This window comes from Astyanax mexicanus, chromosome 2 (genome assembly GCF_023375975.1).
Source record: "Astyanax mexicanus isolate ESR-SI-001 chromosome 2, AstMex3_surface, whole genome shotgun sequence".
Lineage (NCBI taxonomy): Eukaryota > Metazoa > Chordata > Actinopteri > Characiformes > Acestrorhamphidae > Astyanax > Astyanax mexicanus.
The window spans coordinates 9,329,515-9,354,236 of NC_064409.1; the positions used below are offsets into that span (position 1 = coordinate 9,329,515).

General features: G+C 37.2%; 1 protein-coding gene across 1 annotated transcript in view; it reads right to left on the minus strand.

Moving 5' to 3' along the window:
* Positions 1-2,750: 2,750 nt before the first annotated feature.
* The window catches only part of LOC107197297 (scavenger receptor cysteine-rich type 1 protein M130-like), a 63,703-nt gene continuing 41,731 nt past the window's right edge, over positions 2,751-24,722 (minus strand). Inside the window, exons 13-18 of the mRNA XM_049474227.1 lie at positions 6,325-6,414; positions 4,828-4,887; positions 4,607-4,684; positions 3,336-3,398; positions 3,155-3,214; positions 2,751-2,955 (exon numbers count right to left, since the gene is read on the minus strand). Coding sequence (XP_049330184.1) covers positions 2,906-2,955; positions 3,155-3,214; positions 3,336-3,398; positions 4,607-4,684; positions 4,828-4,887; positions 6,325-6,414 — 401 coding nt within the window. The 3' untranslated portion in view covers positions 2,751-2,905. The remainder of the gene's footprint in view (positions 2,956-3,154; positions 3,215-3,335; positions 3,399-4,606; positions 4,685-4,827; positions 4,888-6,324; positions 6,415-24,722) is intronic.

Below are 24,722 nucleotides of genomic sequence, written 5' to 3' on the forward strand. Positions count from 1 at the left end.
GGTCTAGGTGAGACAAGTCACCATTAAACAGGTCTATTACTGTTAATGCTTCTTTCCAACATCAGCAGGGCTCAAATTTAACTGCTCTCATGACCATTATGTGGAGCAAACCAGCCAACATGGTTAACTTATGTGGGGCTAACATTAGTTTGGGGGTTCTAGTGACTTTGTACATGTGTTACTGGGATCCAGTTGGACTTCCCAAATATATCTTATCATTATTAATCATTAAAATGGACCCTGTTCTCAGATCCCATCTTGGTCTCCTTTAAAAACAAAGAAAAATTTATATTCTGGCAGATCTGTCATGTGATTTTGCATAGCTACCTAGATCCATGGGGGTTCTTCTTTGACTGGAGCTTGTACTATGACTGGAAAAAGCAGATTTAAGGCTGTCTGGCTTCATTCAGACAAATATAAGGCATAGAAGACAAAGACCTGAATGTGTAAAATATAAACAAATGTTATGCAGCTGGTTAAATTTGTGATATATCTACATAGAAGAAGCAGCACAAGCTATAACGATAACAGAGCTAGCAATAATGCTAACAGAGCTAGCCAAATTAGTTTATTTAAAATTTTATTCTGTTCAAAGTATGGGTTGTTTTCTAGATTCTGATGTATTTTTAACAGGTTGTTAAACACCTAATTTTGTGTCTGTATTCTGAATTTGCACATTTAAGCGTAGATAAGCAAACCTTTAACCACATTACCAGCACTCAAGCAGCTGCACCTAATAGATGCCATTTTGGCTAGCTTCCAACAACAGTCTCAGAAAGATAATTTACCTCATCAAAGATCCTTTTACAGTCTCACACAGGTGGCTTAACTGTCTGTTAGCCACAACTTGTAAATTGCTGTGCCGCTGAGTTGGATCTGCTTCTCTCTCTCTCATTTGCTTCTGCAGTTCTTAGCCCCGCCCCTTACTCAGGTTTTTGACTGACAGGCAACTAAACCAATCACCTTGCACCAATAAAAAATTTTGCCTGTATTATTTTAAGGTAAGACCTGACCGGGTAAAGCTACTGTTAGCGGTAGCGGGTTACCGGTAAAGTGCTAGCGGGATTACAGAATACCAAACGCAGCTTGCATGCTAAACTAACCCCGCTAGCATGGTAAGCTAACAAGCTAACAGCAGCTGATTAAACACTAGCATTAAGTGTAAATAATAATAGTGTAGTTTTATATTTATATTGTTTGCAATAATCACATATATATATATATATAAATAATAGCATTGTAAGAGCAATAAATGATAATTAGTTGAGGGCAACTGTTCTGTACTTCAGAATTCTAGGAAGATCTGTAGCCACTAGGGGGCGAGTTAGATTTATTGTGTATGTGTGTGAGAGAGAGAGAACGTATGCGGTCTGTCTATCCTGCGTCTAAGCACAGCCTCGAAGTTGTACAGCAATAAAAGTGGTTCTGCTAATATTCAACATCCAGTCTCCCCTGTTTTGTTATCGTATTGGACTCGCTACCATATCGCAACCCAAACAGACTCACAGCCCAAGTATTGGGAAGGACTCTGACTACACAAATCACGCTTTTACAGGCAAAAAAAAACAGCATTTTAGAAGCTAGTAAAAGCCAAATAACTGAAGTTAGTTGTTAATAACTTAAGAAAGTATTGTGGCGTGGAAGAGGAAGGAGGACCCGTGAGACTCATGACAAGTACTCAAAGCTCTTTATTAGAACTGGCTTGCCACTCGCTTACAGCCTTTAACAAGGCTAGGAGAGCGAAACCCAACTGTACACACATTACAAACACAGCCAGGTCACTCAACCCCCTACTCACCTACTTTATGGTGAGTGCCCTAACCGGCACCCATCTGCATAGCCCCTCCCCATAACCTAGGAAACGGGGGAGGGGCCAACTACGTAGGCTAGGGCACACAGCACACATCCACACACACAGACACACAGAGGCGGGCACACACAGGCATACAGCAGCCACACACACACACACACACACACAGACGCCACAGTATATTCATGTCTGGTAATCTGATTAATCGCTTTCGCTTTATAGTTTATAATATATATATATATATATATATATATATATATATATATATATATATATATATATATATATATATATAACTTATATATTTGGATATATATTGGGATTGGGTGCGGTCCAGGTCCGGGGGTACCTCCCTGTCTGCCACAATAAGGCCTCATCAGTTTGGGGCCTTATTTAAACACAGAAAAGAAACTGTAGAAATAACGAATTAAAGCCTCAATACGTAATGAATATTGCTTATTTTGTATGCATTAAAAATATTAGATTATTAAACTCAGTATTGTATTTAATAGATGCTGTGATACTCTACAGATGGATACAGACTGCAGCAAAAAAGAGACATTCTTTATTGGTGTTAAAATCACACATTATTATGAGATTATTGTTTTATGTAGTATTGCATTTTTTTAAAACTACACATTAAAACCATTTTCTAAAATAAAACAACCACATTATAGGCAGATACTTTGCAGCACTGCATAGTTTCGATTCATTGTTTTTTGATCAACAAAATGTAAAAAAAAAAATACACTTTAATCTGATCATTTTAGAAAATGAAAGCAATGCATGTGAGCATAATACAGAATACACAAAATTAAAAACTCAATGAGAGATACATTCAATAGGAAAACAAGAAAAGGGATTTTTTGCAAGGTGACAATAAACAGTTTCAACTTGACAAACCATTAAAGCTAATATCAAAGCTAATGTATTTAATGTAATCACTGTCTACTTTATATGTATTATGTATGTTTTATACTATAGTTAAGTGCAAGTGAAAAAATGTTACAAAATCTTACAAAAGGATACATAAAAGATAAATGACATTTTTTAACCCTTGGTTTTATTTTAAATCTCCAGTCTCTGTTAGATGATCTATCCATCTGCCTCAGACTCCTTTATCACCTCCACAATCTCTCCATAGACTGAATACAACAGAAAAAGAACTGTCCTTGTTAAAATTCTCTTTGTTGTACAAAATCACAGTTTCAAAATTGAACAATTATCTTAAATCATGGATGACTTATAGTTAACATTACATCACATTTACTATACTGTAATCCACCGTCTACAATACGTTACAATAACGCAATTTTTTTTTCTTTTTTCTGTCTATAAACTCACCTCCATCACCTCCTACACCCTGCCCAGAAGTGACATCATCATAGTCCTCTGGAGTGCACACTGTTTTGACATATATAGCCATGTTTTTATAATTGTTAATAGCAAATATGATAACATAGACTGAATTGATATTTCTTTAAAATGCGTTCATCATGAACTTTACATTTTAAACGATTCATACCTGTTGTAATGTTTGGTTTCTCTCCAGCAGGTATGGCATCATCATACATCTCCACATTGTCTTCTGTAAAAATGTAAAAATGCATTGCAGCATCAGTGTATAAGAACTATCTAGATATTCATTATATTACAGATACCTGTAACAGGTCAGCCTGTGCTGTCTGCTCCTAACAGAGGGTGATGGGAGCAAGACACAGAGACTCAAAAGTCCAAAATGCCAAGGGGGTAAATGGCAGCACAGACCGACACCTTATATTACTATCCTGAAGGCACATTAAACTGGGTCTCTCACAGGACAAAATTCTGTAAAGTTTACCATTTTTTTCCAGAAATTTGTCTTTATTTTTAGTTTTGTCTTGTACATCTTTTTTTCAGGTTTTATAACGACATAGCTATATTAATGTGAGGATTTGAGGACATAAATGCACATGAAAAGTTTGTGTATGAAAACATTCCCCCGTCTGAGTTGAAGAAGCATTCTAATACAGTTAGGGTCATATATATTTGGACACTGACACAAATTTTGCCTTTTTACCTGTTTTCTAAAACATGTTCAAGTTATAGTTATATAATGGACTTTTAACTTTCTTGCAGAGACTGTACAGGACATTGGAAGCCAGAACAAACAGACTGCAAGACTGCAAGAGCCATATTTGCACTTAACAATGCAATTTAAATGTATCAAGTACTGTAGTGTTTAATGTTTCATACGTGTTTGTGTCTACAATTTTTGTTTCTAGAGTTTGGGTTAATTTTATTTGCACTCTGCACTTTAAAGGAATTGCACTTCAATTTCGTTGTTTTGTACAATGACAATAAAGATCCAATTAGTTCCTCATATTTTTATGCAATCATTTTGTTCTACCCACTGAATTAGAGCAAAAAATCTCAACTTCAACTGCATCTTATTTTTTTTTTCAAAATTAACTGTGGTAATGTACAGAACCAAACTTATAAAAATGTTGTCAGTCCAAATATTTGTGGAGCTAACTGTATAAAAAGTCAGACAGTTAGACAATCTGGTAGCCTGTGCCACACCAGCCACTACAGCTTCCAATCAGTTATCAGAGACCTCCAATCTAGCTATTACTGCTCTGTACGAGCAAACTGATGAAGAGATATATATCCAATATATCCACCCAATTAGGACACAACCTGCTGTGCTTATTTTTCCATTTATTTTGTTCAACATACATCATCTGCTCATGGCAAATATAAAAATGTTAATACTGCAGCATCATAAATAAATGTAATTATAAAATTGGAACACACTTGATAATCTGTCAGGTGTCTGTTCAGTAGAGATGGCATAATCATAGTTCTCTGGTGTGTTCTCTGTTCCCACCTCACCTTAATCAAATAAAAACAGGTCTTTCAAAAAGTTCAGTCTATGAATAATTGTAGATGCTTGACAGTCTTGCAGAAGCTATAAAAAACAAAATATATAGATTTTTTTTTTTTTACAATTCTAACACATGTATATGACAACTTACCTGAGAGAAGCTCTTCATGCACATCCTCATAATTATGTTCTTTAGAGAGGACATCCCCTGCTAGTGATGATCAGAAAGTCAAGAACTTCAAAGTTTTAGTTTGTCACTAAAAAGTGAAAGTTATTTTACATGTAAATGTTCAAATGAGTTCTAAAATTAATATATTGTAATAACTGGCTATAATGTAACATATCTGTTATCCTGTTTGTTTCAATTTATCCTGATTCTGTTTTATTTGGTAATTTTTTTATTATTCTATGGCTATATTTGGTACATTAGAAATGTAATTGTGAGCAAATTCTGAAGTGAACAGTAGAGGTACTGAGGCACTGAAATGGCAGGAATAAGACATTTTTACAAACATTTTGAAGCTTTGTAGTATTAATTCCATAACATTGTTAAGCTAAAATATAATCTTTTGTAATAAATGTAACACATCTCATAGTATATGTAATGACTTTTTAATTAACATTTTTTCACAAATGTTCTTTTTCCGAGAGCAGATCCAGTGCATCTGCACTTCTTGTGAAGGGACTTTTTTTAGGTTAAACTGTGCAAATAGACGTTCTTAAGTTATTTATGAGTGGGTCAAAATTCTCTTATTTTACAAACAAGCTCAAGAACTACATAACCTATGAAGGTTTTCGGGAATTGCACGCAATGTTCTGAGCCGTCACGGTGGCACAGTGGGTGGCACTTCCGCCTCACAGCTAGACGGCCTGGGTTCAATTCCTGGCTGGGGTGACTCGGGTCTTTCTTTGTGGAGTTTGCAAATTCTCCCTGTGTCTGCGTGGGTTTCCTCCCACAGTCCAAAGACAGCGTGTTTAGGCCAATTGGAACTTGATTGAAATTGCCCCCTAGGTATGAGTGTGGGAATGACTGTCTGTCTGTGTCTGTCTGCCCTGCGATGGACTGGCGGCCTGTCCAAGGTGTATCCTGCCTTCCGCCCGATGCCAGCTAGGATAGGCTCCAGCCTCCCCCCCCACCCTTAACGGATAAAGCAGTTGACGATAAGTGAGTGATGAGTGAGTTATGAATGTTTATAAGTTATGTTTTTGTATCACTGGCATGTCTGCATTGGATATTCTCAACTCAGCTTTATTCATAGAGCACTTTATTACTGTTCAATTAAAACCAGCAGAATAATAGTCATAAACTGTTGAGCTGAACTACATAGCACATTATGACTGTAAATTCACTACAAAAACTGCATTTCCCTTAAACAGCAGTACAACCAACAGTAGCCTGTTAATGCCATGGGTGTTATTTGAATGAAAACTAACTGCGTCCTAACAGCTTTAGTGGCCTGAACTATCATTCCAGAAACATCATTCTACCCATTATTTTGAAGCTATAAGATAGGGCTACAGTTGATTTACTGTATGTTCATTTACAGACATTTTAACACAATGTTTATTTGCTAGCTGACCTTAGATCCACGTCCAATATTGTGTGAAAGTATGGATTGCTTTCAGTGAAACTCTACACATAATTTACCTCTTTTAGTATATCTGTTTTTGACACGTTTATGGTCAATCTCTTCATAGACTGCCTCAGTCACTTTATTCTTCATCCTCTTAGAAATCACTGTGAGAAAAAAAGAGAAACATGGAGTCAGTTCAGTAGAAGAGAAGACTGATGACAGACTGAAGGACTAATGATGATTAGAGAAAGTACAGAAAGTGGATTGTAGATGATCTCGGAATCTCCCTACCTCTCCTGAGCACTCTGTTCTGATAAAACAACACAACCAGAAGCACTAAGGCCAGAAAGAGCACAGATCCCAGAACCAGGAGAGACACTGGATAGATGTATGGAAAAGGAGGGGCTGTCTGCATCTCTGTTAGCTGTACTGGAACTAAAAACACAGAATAAAACTCTGTTGAACACTGCATAGTGCATTTCGATTTTAAAAAGCACACAAAGTAATTCAGTAAAAGAGTACCTGTGGTGTAAGTTGTTGTTGTTGTTTCAGATGAAAAAGTCACATATATGTCTGAAAAAAAGAAAAATAAAAAGGTCAAAAAAGAGAGAGAGAGAGAGAGATAGAGTGATTTAATGCAGCATTATTTAAAAACGTGGTATTCATTGCTTTAGGATCACCCTACAATTGGGAAGTGTAATGCATACTTTATGCCACCCCAAATGCATATGCTTTACACCAGCTGAGACAAGCTGAGAGATACTGAACTGTCTGAACTGAAATAAAAGAAGCATACGTCTGATATGGTAACATTACATAGTGTAGTTATCAGTGTTATGAACCTAAAGTTGCCATTATATAAATGCTATCCATTCTATAACAGGTCAGAGGATCACAATGATATGGAACATGACTAAAATACAGAACACTGATGAACATAACCATTTTACGAGAAGTTAATACTAGAAATATCCTTCTCACACCTGCACAGGTGACTCCAGCACTGTGGGAGCAGTCAGTGTGGTTCTTCAGGGAATGAGGACAGTCCCACAGGTGAATCTCATTCCCTCTACACTTCACTCTGTTCATCCAGATAGTTCCTCCACCAGAACCATCAGCAGCTCTTCTATTAGCACTCAGTGCCGGCCCACAACCCAGCTGCCTGCAGACCACCTGAGCATCCCTGATGTCCCACAGATCACCACATACAGACCCCCACTCAGCACTATGATACACCTCCAGCCATCCAGAACAGCTTCCCTCTCCTCCTCTCAGCTGTAGAGGCAGGCGCTCTACACACACATCACACATAAAATATAAATAATATTAGTGCTGTCAGAACAAAACTACTACTAATTCATTACTAATTACTTTTGTATTAAGTAAGTTTTGAAAATCCTATGACAAAACAGTCAACTGGTAAATAAGGAAAGTTTAGATAAAAAATTTAAAATCTCTGGAATTTATCCAGAGGAAGATGGATGATCACAAGACCTCAAACCAAGCTGAACTGAATTTTTCTACCAGGAGTGGCAAAAAATAAAAAGCAGTGTGTAAGACTGGTGGAGGAGAATATGCCAAGATGCATGAAAACTGTGATTAAAAACCAAGGTTATTCCATCAAATATTGATTTCTGAACTTTTAAAAATTCATGAATATGAACTTGTTATCTTTGGGAGAAATGTTGTCCGAAGTTTATAGAACAAAACGACAATGTTAATTTTTTCAAACATATACGTATAAATACCAGACACTGAAGTGGTCTCTTAATTTTTTTCTGAGCTGTATACTTATTTTAACAGTAAACAGATTGGTAGTCTTACTTGAGCACTGGTCCTGGTTTGGAAATAATGAGCATTTTAGATGATTTTCCAGTGCAAGCTGTTTCTTCTCCCCTGTGAATACAATATTGTTTTTTTAATAAAATACTAATATCAAAAATTGTCAATAAAAACGAATTATAGATTCTAATTATAGAAATGAAAAATTATAGAAAACGTCCTGGACTGTTATGTCTGCAATAATCTTAGGGCCTATTTCCACCTAGCATCACTGGAATTACTTTGACCAGATTCTGTTTACACTTTTCATTAAAAATGCATTCCCAGCATGACCAGATGAGATATGATTTTACTTTCCAACATAAAAAGCACAGCAATGCATACCTCACTTCCATTTTACTTCCTGTAAACAACTGTTTCTCCACAAAATTGTCCAGATCTGGGAGTGTGTGAATAATTTAGAATTAGTTTGGTAATGTGGTAAAATAAGCAGTTACTTATTTTAGTCCTAAATAAGCTCTTTCAGTTACTGTTTAATCACTCAGTGATGCGGTCCCCAAAACACATGTTAATACCAGATGTGTTTTGTGTCAACTTTTCGATAAAAAATAAAAATAGTTTTCCTTATGCTCATCTACAAGAAAGAGAAACCACCTACCTGAGCAGGTAATGTGAGCTACCTCATTGCTGTTATCACAGTAGTTCTGACTCCAGGGAGAGGATGGACAGTGCCACAGAGTGGAGTCATGTTTCCTACATTTCACATCATCCAACCAGTTAGGAGCGGATTCCACTCTTGCTTTGGTAGCTCTCTCACTCCCAGTTCTTCCACAGTTCAGCTCCTGACAGATCAAACTTATTGTCTCTACATCCATCCCATTGTTACACACATTCCCCCAGGTTCCATTATAGAACACCTCCAGATTCCCCTCACAGCCCTCAGTCAGTCTGATCTCTTTATACTCTGGTGGAAGAAATATTCTTTATGTTAAGCCTCGATAGTATTTTAGAATCAATATTGTTTTCAGTGTTCAATAGAACAAAGAAGGCTTTGGGTCCTATACTCACAAGGCAGATGAAAAATATCTGTTCAATAATAATACCAGAACTTACTAAAATGGATCAGCATAACAACTTCTGTGTTTATTAGGGGTGTGACGAGACACTAATATCACAAGACGAGACACGATACTGGGTTCACGAGAACGAGACGAGACGAGATTTAAAAATAAATTTTCAAAATGAAAAATGGCTTGAAAATTAGAGTTTTATTTGACAATCATACAACACAAACTTAACAGACTGGTTTCTCTCACACATTGATTCTATAAGAAATAGAAATAAGAATAAGAATAAAAAGGTCTAGGTCTTATATAGTGCAAACAATAAGTGCAAACCACAACCAGTCATATTAGAAGGCGAAAACTGCGTTGCTACCGGTTAAACGTACCGCGATTTAAACTTCTGAACAGCGATGAAGCAGAATGTGTATAAGTATTTTACAAAATACTATATTAACAGTTTAAAAACATTTATGTGCTACTGTAGTTAGTCCTGCCTATATGCCGCTCTTAAACAGAAGTAACTGAATGAAAACGTTAGAAAAGCCCTGACTTTAGATATTTTTAAATCAAAGATTAAAATACTCGTTTTTCTGGAATGGCACTTTCGTGTTTTTTATATATATTATATATAAAATATATAATATATATATATATATATATATATATTATATATATATATATACACACACACACACATACGTATACACGATTTTATGCAATTACTGCAATGAAGGAAAAAAAACCCACAAAAGTGCCATTCCAGAAAAACAAGTATTTTAATCTTTGATTTAAAAATATCTAAAGTCAGAGCTTTTCTAACGTTTTCATTCAGTTACTTCTGTTTAAGAGCGGCATATAGGCAGGACTAACTACAGTAGCACATAAATGTTTTTAAACTGTTAATATAGTATTTTGTAAAATACTTATACACATTCAGCTTCATCGCTGTTCAGAAGCTTAAATCGCGGTACGTTTAACCGGTAGCAACGCAGTTTCCGCCTTCTTTTGATGGATCTGTTAAGGTGATTGGCTGCAGTAAAAAAATTATGGACAGCTTGGTCTGTCCACACTAAACTGTTTTTTTTCTCCCACGACAGGTTTAAGCTTGACGAAAAATATCGTCACGTTTTAATCTCGCGAGATCTCGTCACACCCCTAGTGTTTATGATTGTATTGTTTATTAAAAGTTATGTAGCTAATAATTTATACTTAGATTTAAATTATGTCATGTAGTTTTTTAACACAAACTTTATAAATCTAAAGAGAAAAGTAAAGAGAAGAATTAGAGGTCTGACAGGTGAAGTGTTGAATGTAAGAACACCAGCAGTCAGCACACTGTACCTGAGCAGACGACTCCTACATCATCATTGTGTCCACATTCATCCTCTCCACACAGCTGATATCTGCAGTTCCACAGAGACGCCTCGTTCCCCTCACACTCCACCTCATTCAGCCATATGGGTCCAGTTCCAGATCCAAACCGGGCTGGTACTGGTACCGGATCACTGAGGGCCACTCCACACTGCAGCTGTCTGCAGACCACCTGCGCATCCTCAATATCCCACAATTCATCACTCACTGTCCCCCATGATCCACTGTGGAAAACCTCCAGCCTTCCTGCACAGTCTCCCCCAGAACCAACCAGTCTGATGGAGCTACGGCCTAAAATTCAGAGAAACCAGGTTAAAACATGATTTCTTAGTTTACTCCTAATCACATTATGACTAGTTCATCTCAGATTCATAATAACTTAAACTTTCACGATAAAACAAATCAATTTTCCCCAAACAACAGGAATTATTCAGTATAATTCCACATAATTCACGTATATGTACCAAAGCAGGTGATGTAGAGCTGTTCTTTGGAGCTGCAGTTAACTTCTTGTGAGCTGCTGCAGTTCCTCAGATGAGCTTCACTCCCAGAGCAGTTGAAACCCGTCACACACATGTAGCTGTGTTCAGGACTGGATGAAGAGGAGCTGGCGATGTTGAGTACAGAACCACATCCCAGCTGTCTGCAGACCACAGAGACCTCAGACTCACTCCAGGAGTCCAGCAGAACTCTCCTCCAGTCCTGCCTGAAGAACACCTCCACCTCCCCCTCACACTCCATCCCTCCAGACAACCGCACTCCACCCTCATGAGACGCCAGAGAAGAAGCTTAAGATAAAAATGGTCAAAAATATTTTGTTTATTGTCCATATCGGTATGGACCATATTTGTATGCATTAGCTGATTTTGTGAACTCACCACTGCAAATGACTCCAACATCCTGTTTATGAGAGCATGCAGTTCGACTCCATGATGAAATGGGACATTTTGACAGGTGTGTTTCGTTTCCCTGACAATCAAACACATCAGCCCAGATCTGGCTACTCCCCTCCCCAAACCAGTCTGACCCCAACACAGCCACAGCACTCCCACACTTCAGCTGAGCACAGAGGACACTGGCAGCTCTCATATCCCAGCTTACATCACACACTGTACCCCACTCACTGAGGTACTGGAGCTCCACTCGACCTGAACAGGAGTCTGAGCCGTCCATCAACCGGACAACAGTATGACCTTAATTTACAACCAAGAGATTAGTAAAGTAAAAGAGCAAGTTCCCTCTTAAACTGTATATTATATAAGGAAAAGTAAGAATATAAGATCACATATTATACTGTACCAGAACATATAAGTCCTACATCATTATCATGGGAGCTTTTGTATTTATGTGAAGATGTTATTGAACAAAGAGTAATGTCAAATTCATCTCCTTTACATTGAAGCTCCTCTGACCACAACTGACCCTCCCCTCTACCAAAAGCAGCTGCTCCCAGAACCTCCACAGGAGAACCACAGCCCAGCTCTCGACACACAACTTCTGCATCCTGCTGGTCAAAGTCAGCATCACACACTGTGAACCAGGACCCTCTATGCAGAACCTCCACTCTTCCAGAGCACTGATGAAGACCATCTACAAGTCTGGATATCCTGTGACCTGTGTGTAATGTAACCATGTTAAAACTGTTTATATACATACATATATATACACATACACATATGGTGCCTTGCAAAGAATGTACTTTCATGCTGCACCCGCAAACCTAAATGTATTTTATGTGATAGACCAACACAAAGTACAGGTAATTGTGAGGTAAAAAAATAAAAGTTTTAATAAATAAAAATCTGAAAAGTGTGGCATGGATTTGTGCATTTACTCTATTACCCCTAAATAAAATCCAGTGCGAACAATTCCCTTTAGAAGTTGCCTAATTATTAAAGTCCACGTGTTGATTGTAAGGTGGATAAAATACGGGGAAATCCTGTTACAGGCTTAAGAAGACTTAGACTGGGTCAGTGTTTCACCCTCCAACAGGACAACTTCCATAAATATACAGCCAAAGCTACAATAGAATGGTATAGATCAAAGCTTCCAGTCAAAGTCCTGATCTAAATCTGATTGAGAATCTGTGGTAGAACATAAAAATTGCTAGACACATAGACCCAAAAAAATGCTAGACACATAATTGCAGACTTCCTGCTGTAATTGCAGCTAAAGGTGGTCACATAAAGTACTGAATTCACAATTATCACGAATATATAGCAAAAATATCAGACTAATATCGTACCGGTATTAGTATCGAAAATTTTACGATACACAGCCCTATGCTTGTTATCAGTTTTGTTACACCTCTTCCTGTAGTAAAATTTACACTTTATATAGCACATTGCATAAAATATTGGTGGAATATACAGTAAGTAAGTGTTCAAAACAATCAAACAGCAAACCTATCTAACCAGAACAGTAACATCACTCTGATATCAAAAATCAGTCATGCTTCAATTCTTACTGCTTAGTTTGGCTGTTAGCTAGCATTAAAGCCGCTAGCTAAATTCTGGTGTTCAATAACTAAAGACATTGAGTGAACTAAAGCTATCCACATATCATATCAAACCACATAATTTACCCAATCCACCTGTATGTTAATCATACATTAGTGATTCATTTAGCTTGGATTGAAACAGTTAGAATGGCCATTAGCCATTGTGGCTAATCTGCCATGCTGGACGTCATAATAAAAGATGTATAGTAAAACAATAAAGAACGTTCATTTTTTATTTGGACTATTTTTTTATTTGCAATTTAGGTCAACTTTTCATTCAAATATTGTCAAATATCTAAAATTGCTTTTAAAATCATATTTTAAAATTATGTGAGGAGGAATGGCAACATTACAGAGTGGTACATGCTGTACTGTCAAACCTTTTTTGGAATTAGTTGCAGACCTGAAATGCAGGAATTGATGTATATTAGCAAAATAAATTAAGTTGGCTAGACAATACATTAAATATCTTTGGTTATTATTTTCTGCAATTACATAGGAGTCCAAGTAAGTGCAAAACATTTTTTGCATAAAAAAACATGTTCTGATTTGGGTTTTATGTCAAATAAACAAAGCAGTCTACGGTGCACGTCCACTGGCACTTAAGCTCCGACAAATCCCATTCATTTCAATGGAGAGAGCCACCGCATGCCGAGTTGCGTTGAGCGCAGCCCTTAAAGTTGAGCAGATCTCAACATTATTAAAATGAATCCGGCCGCTGCGCTGCGTCCAGCCGAAAAAGGAACAGCAGGCTGCCATGCCACACACAGACGAACCTCACACACACAGAACAGGCGCCTTTCAAACACAGAAAAGAGGCTAAAAATGGCGGAATATGGATTTATACAACTATAGATCACAGTGAGGTTTACTAAAAATTTAAAATCTTAAACTTATGATTGACTACATCTGTTGTTTCATTTGAATTCAAAAACCTCACGGACACGCCCACACGCGACGAGCCGAGAGGTCTGGCACGGCGACATGCATTGAAGAAAAGTGCTAGTGGACACGCACTGTAATTATTAGATACATTTTGTCATTTCTGACATTAGCTGTAGCAGTCAGACTTTACTATGTTATAAAATATTTAATACAGAATAGATAAAAATATCAGTGACATTTCATCGTATGATCTCTGAAAGCTGATCTACGTATGTCTATTATGTGTGATCAGACTGCGGGTAGAAATCAAAGTTTTACCTCTTGCATTAATGCATCATATAATATTTCACCTCTTTATGACTGTCACTTGCTGAAAAACAGTAGCTCTTATTATGCTCCCTAGAGACCCACAAGCATTTTCAATATTTACTCATCCTCAATCAAATTTTGAGTAATGTTGCATAACTCTCCAATTCCTTTCTCTTTTACTTAAACCAAGAGTTTTTAATACAAATTAATTTTGTATGTCAGTACATGCAGTACATGTAAAATGTACATCCAAGAGATTAGGTCTGATTGAAACATACCTGAACAGATAATCTTAACATCCAAATAATGATCACAGCTGTGTTCACCCCATCCTAATGATCCACAGTGTTTCAGTGTAGATTCTGATCCAGTACACTTCACATGACTCATCCAGATTGGTCCGGTTCCTGGAAAAGCTGCATCAGCTTTAAATGGCTCTCCACAGCCCAACTCTTTACACATGACCAACCCCCCCATCAAACTCGCACCAATGCCACAAATTGTTCCCCACTGTCCTCTGTGAAAAACTTCTATTCTTCCAGCACAGCGACTGCCACCATCCACCAACCTTACACTGCCTGTGTAAGAGAAAATAAGAAAAAAGAACAAGATAAATAACAGACTAGTAAACAGACAAGTAGAAAATGATAAACAACTTTTCTAGTGACACTTACCTGCACACACCAGTCCCACATCATTATCATGGGAGCAGTTGTGTTTGAGTGAAGATGATTTTGGACAGAAGTGAATCTGAGATTCGTTTCCTCTACACTGAAGCTCCTCTGACCACACCTGACCCTCCCCTCTACCAAAAGCAGCTGCTCCCAGAACCTCCACAGGAGAACCACAGCCCAGCTCTCGACACACAACCTCTGCATCCTGCTGGTTAAAGTCAGCATCACATACTGTGACCCAGCTCTCTGAATGAAGAACCTCCACTCTCCCAGAACAACGAGAACCATTAACCAGCCGGACTCCTGAAAATTGTGAACATTTTAAAACATGTAATGAGTCACTGCTTCAAAATGACATTATCACAACAAGATGTAACAATAAATATGACATTCAACCTTTAATGAAAAATCTGACAACTGATTAAATGAATGGAGTCAGTCTGCCTGCATACAGTACTAATGTGTTTTTATGGGAGGAAAAATGGAGGGTAAGCCTCGAAAAAGGGGGTGCATTCCCACCATTTACAAGACTTCATTTTACATTTATTACATGTTATTAACAAATTCAGGTTTCTAGTTAAAACACAGGAAAATAAAATAATTTATTTGTACAATTTACCTGAACAGATGACTCCAGCATTTTTGTGACCGCAGTTATGTTTTCCCCATCCTGCTGATTCACAGTTCATCAGTGTAGACTCAGTGCCACTACAGTCCACATTATCCATCCAGATTGGTCCTGATCCTGATCCAAAATAAGATTCATGAAATGTATCTACAGCCTCTCCACAGCCCAGCTCTCTACACACCACTGCAGCATCTCTCATATCCCAGTTATTACCACACACTGTTCCCCACTGTCCTCTATGAAGAACCTCCACTCTCCCAGCACAGCGACTCCAACCATTCACCAACCTTACACTGCCTTTAGCGCAGTGAGCAGGACATAGAGAAAGAGAGAGAAAGAACAAACAAACATGAAACAAACACACTTTTAATGCAATAAATTATAAATAATATTGATTATATAAATTGCTGTTAAAAACTGAAATAACAGCAAGACCTTTGCATTTATATACAGAAACAAAAAGTATACACAAATAATAATTTATACCCTACATATAGAGCTGTATGTTGCAACAATGAGATTCATTAAAAACATGCAGCTCTTACCTGCACACACCAGCCCCACATCATTATCATGGGAGCAGTTGTGTTTGAGTGAAGATGATGTTGGACAAAAGTGAATCTGAGATTCGTTTCCTCTACACTGAAGCTCCTCTGACCACACCTGACCCTCCCCTCTACCAAAAGCAGCTGCTCCCAGAACCTCCACAGGAGAACCACAGCCCAACTCTCGACACACAACCTCTGCATCCTGCTGGTCAAAGTTGGCATCACACACCGTTCCCCAGCTCTCTCCATGAAGAACTTCCACTCTCCCAGAACAGTCTGAACCATTAACCAGCCTGACTCCTGAAAGTTACCATGGAAAAAAGAGAGCTTATTGAACAATATTGATAAATTATGTTGCAAAATGGATGGCATTTAAATGCCTTTTTGGGACATTAAAATATAAGGATTCAATAGACGTTCAGTAACTTTAATATTAATGTAAACAAATTATTATATAGATCAGTAAAATATGTGGACTAACTGTTGGTTGAGAATTCCAGCTCAGCTTGGTGGCTGCTCAGTTTAAACACACTAATTTAACTTGGCAAAACGATTTAGGCTGAGTTGAAATAAAAAAATAAATAAAAAGAACTGCGCTGTACATTTCCCCTACAAGGCAGATAATGTAGATGTAGATAAAAAGCCCCTGATTACAGTATCTTACCTGAACAGATAACTCCAGCATCTGCAGAATGATTACAGTTATGTTTACCCCATCCTCTCATTTGACATTTCTTCAGTGTAGACTCTGATCCACTACAGTCCACATCATCCATCCAGATTGGTCCTGATCCTGATCCAAAGTGAGATTCATGAAATGTATCTACAGCCTCTCCACAGCCCAGCTCTCTACACACCACTGCAGCATCTATCATATCCCAGTTATCACCACACACTGTTCCCCACTGTCCTCTATGAAGAACCTCCACTCTCCCAGCACAGCGACTCCCACCATCCACCAACCTCACACTGCCTATAACAGGAACAGAGATTCATATACAGTGGATTATAAATATCTGAACATCTATGATCAAATGTTATGTTATTGTAACCAAGGTAGGAAATAAAAATGAAAATGTTTCGAACACATAATATTGAAGCTGTTTTTTTGGATGTTTGGGAATGTGGGGCCCTCTCTGGTGAGAATGGGTAATTGCACCGAGCATGCAGAAGAATCATTTTAAACTGGGCGGGTGCGATGCGGTCTCATTTCAGAGCGGATGAATCCGATTCCAGGGTATGTTCTGGTCCAGGGTATGGTTGTGATTGTTGTTGTTAGCTGGGTGAATAATAGATCCTGGATGAGCCCTATGCATAGCTCCAGTTGTTTGGTGCAGGATTTATAATCTTCCTGTATTATATTACAATCTCCACCAGTCATTTTAACTGCCATTTCTTAATTACATTACTGTTTCACAAACATTTGCATTAAACTCCTTTCACTTTTACTCCAAAATGTAACTTGCAAAAATAATGACCTAATATTGCTTTTATTATTTAAAGTGTTAAATATTTAACATTGTTCCCTAGCTCAACTTTTACTCACTTAACTATTTAAAGCAAACTATATTTTTATTAAATATATTATATTGTATATTGTATATTAATGCAGGTCCAGAGAGGTTCTGCTAGGATAACACCTGAATACAAATTGCAAAAAGAGAGGCAGCTGAAAGAATAAAAACTATGAAACATGCAGCTCTTACCAGAACACACCAGTCCCACACCACCATCATGGGAGCAGTTGTGTTTGAGTGAAGATGATTTTAGACAGAAGTGAATCTGAGATTCGTTTCCTCTACACTGAAACTCCTCTGACCACACCTGACCCTCCCCTCTACCAAAAGCAGCTGCTCCCAGAACCTCCACAGGAGAACCACAGCCCAGCTCTCGACACACAACCTCTGCACCCTGCTGGTTAAAGTCAGCATCACACACTGTGAACCAGGTCTTTTTATGAAGAACCTCCACTCTTCCAGAACATCGAGAACCACCAACCAGCCTGACTCCTAAAATATCACAAGACCATAAACAATGAGATAATATGAGGATTTAATCAATAAAAGTAAAAAAAATAAAAGTGCAATTGTTTTGTATTACAAAATTCAAATACACCAACATTAACACACACACATGCACAATGAACTATTAAATACAGTATACATATTTATGAAAACATAGTGTAGCTTACCTGAACAGATGACTCCAGAATTGTGAGTCTTATTGCAATTATGTTTACCCCATAGTGGTGATCTACAGTTCTTCAGTGTAGACTCTGATCCACTACAGTCCACGTTATCCATCCAGATTGGTCCTGATCCTGATCCAAAGTGAGATTCACTCAGTGCATCTACAGCCTCTCCACAGCCCAGCTCTCTACACACCACTGCAGCATCTCTCATATCCCAGTTATCACCACACACTGTTCCCCACTGTCCTCTATGAAGAACCTCCACTCTCCCAGCACAGCGACTCCCACCATCCACCAACCTCACACCGCCTGTACAACAGAGATGGAATAAAGAAAGAAAGAAACAAAAAAAGAATGATGAACAACCTTTACTTTTAATGCTATTCTGTCTGTTTTCTTAGATTTTCTTGAAGCCCACAGGAGAGATGAGTTTGGAATGCAACTTAATATAATTTCCATTGTATCAATTAAATATTTTTATATTATCATTTTAATGTGTGATGTACAGTACCTGATCTCTATTATCGTTTTACACAGTGTGAAAAAGCAGTTGTTTTGCTAATTCTCAAAAAAAAAAATTAATTACTCATACTAGACAAAACTACATCTTCACTCTCCGTTCAATTCTGTGTAAAGGTAAAATTATTATTTCTGAACAAAAACATCTAAATTCAGATCTTGTTGAGTCTACCAAATTAAACACTTACCTGCACACACCAGTCCCACATCATTATCATGAGAACAGTTGTGTTTGAGTGAAGATGATGTTGGACAGAAGTGAATCTGAGATTCGTTTCCTCTACACTGAAGCTCCTCTGACCACACCTGACCCTCCCCTCTACCAAAAGCAGCTGCTCCTAGAACCTCCACAGGAGAACCACAGCCCAGCTCTCGACACACAACCTCTGCATCCTGCTGGTCAAAGTCAGAATCACACACTGTGAACCAGCTCTCTCCATGAAGAACCTCCACTCTCCCAGAACAACGAGAGCCATTAACCAGCCGGACTTCTAAACGAGAAAAAGAGAAAACATGGTGATCTAGTTCTTTTTTTGAAAAAAAAAAAAATTCTTAACAGAGATTTAAATGAAATTAAAGGTTCTGAAAAATATTATTAACATGATTTATAACTAGATACAGCATGCAGGTGTCTGTTTTTTAGTTTACAACAGAATACACTATGCTAGCCTTTGTCACAAATATTGGAATTGAATAGTCGTTTTTATTTCCTTCAAAAATCTGAAAACTGCGTAAGCAGTTCCACAAAATGAAGTAATAGGAGTTTGTTTTTAGAACCATGTATATTTAGCAAACAAAGGAAGATCTAACAAACTTCACAAAGATTGTTTAAAAGATGTCTAGAATATAAACTTATCAAATTCTAACACTTTGTATAAAACTATGTTACGTTAAGCTAAGTTAATACACAATAAATAAGAAATTTGGCCAAAACTTGGACAAACAAACAGCTGTAATTACACTTATTTATTTTATTTTAATTTACCTGAACAGATCATTCCAACATCTCTAGGAAGATCACAGGACGGATCAAAAACGAACACATCTTGTGTTCCACATTTGTCTATCGTTGCCTCTAATCCATTACAGATTCTTGGATACTGCCAGCGATGTCCTGATCCTGGTCCAAAATGATTAGAACTCACTACATCTACAGCCTCTCCACAGCCCAGCTCTCTACATGCCACTGCAGCAATTTTCATATCCCAGAAAGCTTCACACACTGTTCCCCACTGTTCTCTATAAAGAATCTCCACTCTCCCAGCACAGCGACTCTCACCATCCACCAACTTCACACTCACACTGTCTGTATACCAGAGAGAGAGAGAAAGGTTTAATTTATAAGAAAGGTAAAAGTACCCAAAAAAAGGACATTATTAGAAGGCATATTAGAAAATACTCCCAGCAGAAGCCTAGCTAGGATATGTGAATGGGCTAATCAGGTAAAGTAAAACAAGTGATTAGAAATATATTTTTTAGAATGTTATAGTTTTTATCATTTTTAACTACTCTTTATTTTTTTTTTAAATTCAAGCAGGTTATATAATGCTACCAATAAAAACTTTAGGAAATATCATCAAAATAAAAACAATAAAAAAAAATTAGATCAGCGCATGCGCAGTGCCGTAAGAAGCACATATCGATGGATGGCAAAACTCGACATAACACCAGAAAACGGGCGTCTCTCCACGGATTCACCTAGCTGGTAGCATTAGCATATGTTTAAAATATTACGTGTAGATCTGTTTTACGTGGATGTGAGCAGTATAGGCTGTAAGCTAAACATTTGGAGCTACCCATGTCCTATTTGGGTTGGGTTTTAAGCTCTTTTGAAGGGCAGTAACCGCAAATTCACATCATTTAGGTGTGTATTTTGGCTTGGATGATTGTGGGTTTGGGAAGTGTAGGTAGGGGATGCTCTTTTCCTCAGGTAAGTAACGTTATCAGGATTTTGTAGGTTTGGGCATGAAACGTAAGTCTCCATTTGCAGTAGGTGGCACCAAGCACATCCCTCCCTTACGTCTACTGCCTTTTTTTATACTGGGTTTTGCCTAGGCCTGTGTTGCCTGGGGGTTCATATTTTATATTTGCCTGCATTGTTTGCAAACGTTTCTTTTGTGGGGTTTAATTATTCACTTGTTTTATTTTTATTAGTTATTTTGTTTTGTTTATTGCTATTTAGAATCTCACATTGTCTTTTTTTGTTTACTATTTTAGTATTTTGCTATTGGATAACCCTTCATTAAAACCCAGTTAGCAACTTGGGTTAGAATACGTTTAAATAGGAATTCTAGGTATTTTTAAATTGTAGGACTCGTTATAAAGTGCTGTTACTAATCATTTGTCTTGTTTTACTCTGTTATAGAACTTTGGAGCACATGCTTCTCCTTTGGGCTGACGGGTTATTCTCTTGGAAGATTTCTTCTTTCACTTCTCTTACACTTGGGTTGCTGTGATGGACTCACTCCTATTTAAGGTTTTGTAATGTGTTTGAGTGTATAGTTTGTTTATTCTCCATTGTGAACCTAGTCAAAATGGCATCTGCTAAGTTTAACTGTCAAGTGGTGATTTTCCCCGCCAGTTAAACTGACTGGGTTTTTAATATGTTAAATATTAGCTTATTTTTATTGTTTAAGATAAATGTCAAGTTGCTTATTAAATAGTTTTTTTTTGTATATGTCTTTGAACTTTTAGTAAATCTGTTACCTGAACCTCATTTCACATCTTTTCACGTCTTATTCTGTGTACGTTTTTCTCCTTTTCACTGGATCCTCTGAATTTCGAGATCATTTGAGTGACGTAATGAGGAAAATGCTACCTTTAAGCTAATGCTACAGCGGGAAACTGGCGTCCCAGCGCAACTGCAGAGATCGACAGGGGACTCTTTTTGGCACAACACCAGCGAACTCCAGCTGTAAGTTTACATCATAAATACAACAGTTAGTTCCGACCTCACAATCTGATTGGTTGAAGTGTTTGAACCGTGCTCAGAGCCGTAGAGACTGGGCCTGAGCTCCTATGGATGAAGGTAAATGTCTATCCAATTTCTACAATTTACTGTAAGACATGACATTGAAATGTGAACATCAACCATTTCTCAATGATTCAGTGATCTGTACAATAAAAATAGCTGTTTTAAAATACCTATTATGATTAGACACGGCGTGGTTCATAATTTGCCTGCAAATAAGCATAATTTATATTATTAAATTGTTCACAGGTCAGTGTTGTATTTAAGTTGCCCTAATCACTTTTTACATGCTTAACACTTTTCAAACTGCTTTATTTGATTTTACAATAGTGACAATAGTGGTTAAAATATCCTAATTGCTTGCTGTTAATTTCCTTTAGCCTACAACTATTTTCTCTTTTGGTCTTATAAAGTTTATTAATTGAGCTTACCATACAGCCTGAAGAACCAGAAGCAAAACAATAAATGCAATGTTTCAACAGAAGAAGTGCTTAATAACTATGAATATGTTTATGTGACTGAATTAACTGTATAAGATTGAATTTACTTGCAATGATAAAGAAAACAAATCTGTTATGGACACAAGGATCTTCAGTGTGGGACAATAACTGTAACATAAAAACCCCACACAAACACATACAGTATTTTTAAAACGTATAAAAAAAGTTGATTAAAAACACCAGTAATTACCGTAGCACACAAAAACAAGCACAGTGAGCTTTGCTGTATTTATTTAAAGAAGATTCTAGATATAAATGATAATATACAACAATACAGTATAAATGAAAATAAACAGTAAACTGCTGCTTCATCTTCAGGTCTGAGACACACAGACTCAGTGATAGGCTAACGGTGAATTTACACTGCTCCGACTCGACAACGCACAGCGACGGATCCCATTCATTTTCAATGGGAAGCGCCGCCTCCGTCAGACGCAGTCGCGCGGTGCATCATGGGTCCGATGCGTCGAGAGCGGGGGATGCGATGCGATGAAAAGTTGAGCAGAGCTGAACTTTATGCAAATGAATCCGTCCAACGCGATGCGTCTGTCCGATCAGAGACCAGGTGTTGACCTGATACGTGTCTGCAGCGCAGTGTCTGAAAACATTTAGTTCTGCTTTCAAGCGTCCAGATAAGCCTGGAAGAGAAGTTTCAGGCTTCCCTGTGCTTTATAAAATCCCTGCTGATTTACAGGGACTCTGTCAGCAAGGAGAAAGGCTGCAGAGATTGTTGGAGTCTCTGGGGGGCTTTTAAAATATTAATATGTAATTTAATTAGAAAAGTTTGCTTTGGCAGCTTATATACTGCTCACTAGACAGTGTAATGAAGCTCATTCAAACATTTATATCTATAAAGACACATTTATAGTTAATATTTAATATAATAATTATTGGAAATAATAATAGATTAAATAAAAGCATTTCCCATTTATTAAAACGATTTAATTGGACGACGCAGGGAACGCCTTCGTCACGCCCACATGCGACCAGCTGGAGGGGGGTAGTGCGTCCATGTGCGTTGTCGCGTCGGAGCAGTGTAAATTCACCGTAACAGTTATCAATTCAGAGATCTATTGCTGAACTCCATATAGAGCTGAGAGAAATACAGGATTATCTCTCTGATCACAATAGAAAATTCCACACATACCACACTTCAATCATAAGAAGCTCATCATACAGAATTCAACTCAAAGTTGTGTGATTAAAGCTGTGAATCTTAATCATAACTAACATTTCTAACAATTAGTGAGAACAAAGTGAGAACAGAAGCCCTTTTTCTTACAGTGTTAAACTATAAAGAACTATATATCAAGTAAATATGTGCTTAAGAATAAATTGTAATTAACTGCTGGCCAAGTTTCTCAGTAAGAACACCACATCTACATCATACCCAGCAGTGGCTCATAGAAATGCATTATAATAAAACTGTTCTTAAATTAAAGAGAGTTATATTTTATATCTCTTTGTATATGTACATCATTTGTTACTTTAACTTATTTAATTAAGAAAATATGAATAGAAATACATAGCCCTTCCATCTAATACCTTTAGCCCAAAACAGTTATATGCTTTTATTGAAATGAAACAAATGTATTATTCCAATAAATAAACTCTGATAAGACTTCTTAAAAGAAGTTTTTTTAATGATCAAAAATAAAGTATTATAAAAAGAAAATTTGTTGTCATTCTTTAAACACAATGTATGTTAAAACCCTGATACTGTTTCAGATGTGTAAAGCAAAACATCTTGCTAATCTTGGTAGTATGATCAGTTATTTGTTGCGCCTTAAGAGGTTGGATTTTAATTTACTGAGAAAAGACAGTGGGTGTGGTCTCTCAGTCACATGATTCATCTCTGTCTGAGGCTCCTCCTCCACATCTTCATAATCTGTAAAACAAATCCATCTTTATTTTATAACTAGAACAATATTTAACTGTATAAAATGCAGTATGATACAGTATACAAAATACAGTATGAATGACAGGAATTAAAACAATGAAGACACAGGAATATTTTATTAGAATCCATTAATGATCATGCACACTTCATTTACATCACTCACTCCACTATACACACTGCCACTCACCTTTTATCCCTCCTACATCCTCTTCAGCAGCGACAGCATCATCATAGTCCTCTGGTGTGTCCACTAAACAAACATGATAAGATCAGTTATATCAGTAAAAAAGATTCAGATCATATACTTTAATAATATTGATAATGAATATAATTAAATCTTACTGGTCATAATGGTGGAGTTCGGTTCAGTGGGAACAGCTTCATCATAGTTATCTGACATGTCTTCTGTCAGAATGTAGAGATAAATATCATTAAATCAGCATCAGTATCATCAGTGACTGTGTTCATGCTGGAGATTACAGTATTGTTACATTATAATCATACCTTTTACATCAGCTTCAGACTTCTGATCACCACTGATGACATCATCATAATTTTCTGTTGCATCCTCTAAATTAAAAACACAGATATTTAAAGAAGATTATTTGATTAATATCTGTAGTTCATGGC